Genomic DNA, 5,000 nt, shown 5'->3' with positions numbered 1-5,000 from the left:
TTTACACTTTACGTTTTCATCGTCAAGCCGTTCTTTGAATGGAAGCCCGAATAGAACAGTCCATTCATATCTGTCTTCTGATTTAAAAAGTAATCTAGTTATTTTTCACGCAGTTATTATCAACATACGTTAGGGTAAGAAGCGTTCAGCTCTGAATCCTGCACGCCAGGATGGCTGTGTTGCAATACTTAGCGAACAGTTCAAAACCATCAAAGCCCCAGTCATTCCAGCTTATTTCTAGCTTTTTAGTACTCTCTGATCGAGGCTACTACTGGGTAGAAATAAACTGAAAGCCATTGACTTGGTACAACAAAAGGTAATTGAAAGAGTGGCTGTTTCTTTAGAATATCTAATTTGGATGCTCTATAGTCGAAAGCATTTAACTAATGTGTGATGACTTATAGCTTACAATCTTACTATTATAATTTCAAGGACACCACAGCCGCAACGGTTGGGCTGCACGTGTACGGGTTTCGGCCTTCCATCATCCAATTTCCGTTCTGAAAGGAAGGCTGATTTGTGCCCATCGTGTCATCGTTACTCTTGCTATTATAAATGCGTGTTTAACGAGTTGTCAGCATTTGTGTCTTCCTCTGGAGGAGGCATTGACTTAACTTCAATGCGTGATGGTCTTGGCTTCGGTGTCGTGTTACCATAATCGTTTCCCACCTCTAGCTGCTTATCGTCAGCTTCAGCCTGGTTGGATTGCCCTGAGAAAAGAAGAGTCTAAGAATTGCATAATGCTCATACCTTTAAAGCAACCGAGAGTCTGAATGAAATTGAATGAGCCGAATTGAGTTAAATAAAGTTGTCGAAATCGGGTAGTTAAAGATTACGCAAGTTATAATAGTTCTCCCTTTCTGGCGTCATTTACATATCCCAGGGAAAAATCAAGGCCGCAGCTCAAAGAGATGTACAAAGTAGTCGATGGAATCACTCTCAGGCAAGTCAATCAGTCAGAATACCTGTCTGAGGAATATTCTCGACAGCAAGGCTAAATACAGGAGAATGCCGTCTTGGAGCGAATCAAAGAAACTTATGAAACAGTGAAAATATGCAAAATAGGACCATTTTACAACCAATACTAGGAGCCCATGACTAGGGGAAAACAACTCCCATACTAATCCTACGTCACAGCATTTTTACAGACCGATCTATTTTTAGACTTTCTTTTCCGCAAAAAACAAAGGCAGTTCCGGTTCGATGACGCTATGACGTCAAGACAGTTTCTTGTGATTGGTCATCAGGCTCCTGCGGGAGTCTTATTCGCGGGAAATTCAATCCAAAAATTTATCAATCTGTGAAAACGCCGTGACAACTGCGAAATATGAACTAAAAGATATAGATAAAGAACAGGTCACAGACGGACGAGATGAGTGTAACGAAACTCGAGAATATCTGGAATGAAATTAAAAAAAAAAAAAAAAAAAAGAAAAGAACTGTGGGTTGTGGAGTACGCCAGACCTCGGTGGTTTGGCCACATGTCGAGAATGGAAGACCAACGGAGGATACGAAGTTTGCTTCAGTCGTAATGAGATTCACCTTGGTTTGTGACTCTAAAGGCGAAAGATATAAATGATCCTCGCACTTAACTAAATAATTTCAGCAGTTGTCACTTTTAATTAAAGACATAAATAATTCTGAGGGTTTCAACGGGATTCGAACCCATGATCTCTGCGATGTCGGTGCAATGCTTTATCAACTGAGCTATGAAGCCACACGGTTGGGAGCAGATCAATTTGTTGGGCTCACGTGTTCCCGTGAAAGGACTTGTGAATAAAAGAAATGTATATCTGAAGTGCAGTTTATAGATGTAAGATAAAAGTGGTCCTCGCAGTTAACTGTGTGGCTTCATGACCGTATAACCAGAAACCTAACAGAAATGAAATATATGAGATTTTAACATTATGATGAGTATACAAAGTAAAGTATGGCTTGGTTGAGAAGGGGCATCGAAGCTCCTTCAATATCTACTTCTTCAAAACACCTTTAAACTGAGAAGAATATTTCCAGTTAATCGTTTTATTCAGTGAAAAACGCAAAAGCTTCTTGTATCAATCACCATGTACAGCGCACGATATACCGCCGTTTGATATTTAAATGAACTGAAGTAGACTTGAGGATTCATACGTTTTGTTTTTCTCAATGCAGATCACGTTGCAATACTCAAGGGGGATCCTCTTTCAAGTCGTACATACTTATGCTCGCATGCACTCTTTTGAGTATCGTCACGTGATCTGTATAAGAGAAACAAAAGGAGCATTCTTTCTTGGGAGCCCAACTAATAGACCTATTACGATATATTACATCTCACTCCTAAACAAAAGGCATCATCTCGAGGCTCTGGGGAATAAACTCATACAAATACTTATATTTATTCCCCAGAGCTTCGAGATGATGCCTTTTCTTTGGGACTGAATTTTAATATATCGAAATTGGTCTATTGATAGACAACTTTGTGACGTAGTGAATTTTGTACTCAAACAGAAGAACGTAAAACAGCGTTTAGTACATACCCAGCGTGCCCCTCTTTGGATTGGTCCTCAAATTATCAGAACTGTTGTGAGGATTTACTGGTTTGGCCGCTCTGGGCATGCGCCTCTGTCGTCGGCGGTTGATGGCATCTTTTATCTTATTCATTCAAAAAATATTGACATCAATATTTATCACTTTCACCCTTAAATGCACCAGTCATGGCCGTAGTATAGGTTTAGACTTTTATACGCACCCAGGCTTCATTTTGCCTTTTTTTTTTCTTTTCATGATATGAAAGGGACATGGATATCGTTCGATTTAAATTTGACAGCTGCAGTAAAGCAGGCTGTAACGATCGCCTTAATCGATATTTTGCCTCGAGACGGATTAAAATGCTTCATCTTACTTTCCCCGGCAATATCTTTCAGATACACTGTATGTTCAGAAATGCAAGTAACTAAATGCACACGTATTTCAATAAGCGTCACGCACGTCTTCTCCACAACTTCAACGTTACTCGTGTCTCGGAATACAGACAATTAACGTCACAAAATGTTCCCCAAAAGCTGCTCCTCAAGTAAAGATAAACAGCTGCATTTATCCTAAGCTAAAAGTGACGCTAAAATTTATCCTTACCTAAGAGAGTATCTAATCGGCGTAGGTGGGTGGGTCGTGGGTCGTGTGTCGTGGGTCGTGGGTCGTGGGTCCCTAACCCTAACCCTAACACTAACCCTTTTTTAAAAATCCACGACTAGAAATTCTCGAAACAGACAAGACCTAAGACAAATTTGGACCGAGCACTGAGGGAGCTAATAATCAAACAAACACCACCCACCACCCACCCACCCACGCGATTTAGCCTCACCCTTACCTAATTGTTGAAAATAGGTTGCAAAGGCTCAGACTTAAAGGGACACTTCGTGTTGGATGCATCTAATTAGGCGCATTTCTGGACATGAGTGAAATCTTTAACCCATTGACGCCCTAGGATGCCCCAAGTTGACGGGTAAAATCGTCTGGCGTTAGACAGAGTAAAATCTGTTAAGTCTCACTTCCAGTGATCAATGGTTAAAGATCAGGGGCCCGTTTCCTCGAAAGTCTTTAAACTTAACGGGCCATTTTCGGGTCTCACAATTCCCTCTGTATCTCAAGAATCGGAGAGGATTTAAGTCGTCAAACTTCACAGTTAGTTTCCTTTTTGTTACCTTTAAAACGTCTTAAAATATCCGCTTTCCTGAACAAGCGGTTGGCAGATTCACAAATGGCTTTTCAGGACTTTCGAGAAACGGGCCAGCAGCTCCGTCTCAGACTTGGCTAAGTTCTTTAATTTGAAATTGAGACAGAAATCAATGAAGTTTGATTCATTTTGGATCATTTCTTGTTTGTTATCTACATGGTAGTGAGCAACGTTTCAAAAGAGAGAGACGAATAAGAATAAAGGATTTTCATTTTTATCTTTAGACAAACAACAGCCTGCCCGTTTAACGTTTGCCGTTTCACGCGTAAAGGCGATCACGATAAATCTCTCTCGTTTTTGCGCACTTAACGCAATGTTTCGTAGCGTTTTCCCTTTCTTTGACACCGTGTTTACTTAATAACAACTAAATTAATTGGCTCCCAGGACAGTATTTATTTTCATATTCCCACCTGTCTATTAAGAAGGCAATGAAATATGAAGACCATCAATCCCTGAAGAGAGTTGAAGATGGAAAATATATACTTAAAAACGACGGTATCTGAATTGAAGCTTAAGAGTCCAAACGACCAGGTGATACCAAGCAGAGGAAGAATGATCGCGGAGGCCTTGATGCCAGCTTTAACTTTTTCCATTTGTGAGCTGTTCCTCATCCGCCTCGTTGAAAACATTGAGTGCATTACAAGAACAAATACAACGATGTTTATCTGTGAAAACAAAAGAGCCTTGAGTAGACGATATCCAAATTCATTGCCCGGTACGTTTTCTCCTATCAGGCATGATGAATTACTATCTGCATTAAACGGGCCTATGCCAGAGTTCTAATCGGCTTATTACCGCCACCACCTCCTCAACATCAACGACGACGACGGTTAGGAGAACGCCACAAAACAACAGCGTTTGTTTTTATTTTGGTACATTTCTTCGCCTTCCTCGTCCTGACAACGACGTGAATTGACCAAATTTCAGGTTGTGTAGAGGACGTGAGAACATGACGAAACATTTTTAATTTTCTCCCCAAACCACCACACAATTCATGCCAATTTTATTCCTGCAATATTTCTAGACACTTTCCATTTCGAATGACTTGAGGTTATAACGAAGTTATTGCAATAACGGGAACTAATATTTTTAGACAACGTTCTCGTTGGTGTCGTCGTCGTCCTTGTGTAAGCTCTGTATTTAATTAACACTTTTATACTCGAGAGGCATAATCCGTCTCTGGTATGAAAACGGCCATTGAGTATTGTAATGAGAATGGCCACGACAACAAAGATGAAACGACCATGTCCGACGATGACCTCGACGACTACGACGATAGTGTGCAATC

At 40.5% G+C, this 5,000-nt stretch overlaps 1 protein-coding gene across 1 annotated transcript in view; it reads right to left on the bottom strand.

The window, feature by feature from the left end:
• Positions 1 to 5,000, bottom strand: part of LOC138001250 (adhesion G protein-coupled receptor B2-like) — a 21,989-nt gene that overhangs the window by 1,358 nt on the left and 15,631 nt on the right. Inside the window, exons 10-12 of the mRNA XM_068847896.1 lie at positions 4,123 to 4,377; positions 2,517 to 2,631; positions 1 to 710 (exon numbers count right to left, since the gene is read on the bottom strand). The exon at positions 1 to 710 is cut by the window's left edge and continues 1,358 nt beyond it. Of these exons, the coding sequence (XP_068703997.1) occupies positions 550 to 710; positions 2,517 to 2,631; positions 4,123 to 4,377 (531 nt within the window). The 3' untranslated portion in view covers positions 1 to 549. The remainder of the gene's footprint in view (positions 711 to 2,516; positions 2,632 to 4,122; positions 4,378 to 5,000) is intronic.

This window comes from Montipora foliosa, chromosome 4 (assembly GCF_036669935.1).
Source record: "Montipora foliosa isolate CH-2021 chromosome 4, ASM3666993v2, whole genome shotgun sequence".
Lineage (NCBI taxonomy): Eukaryota > Metazoa > Cnidaria > Anthozoa > Scleractinia > Acroporidae > Montipora > Montipora foliosa.
The sequence above is the reverse complement of the archived record's forward strand: the minus strand, read 5'-3'. Positions and strand labels throughout refer to the sequence as shown.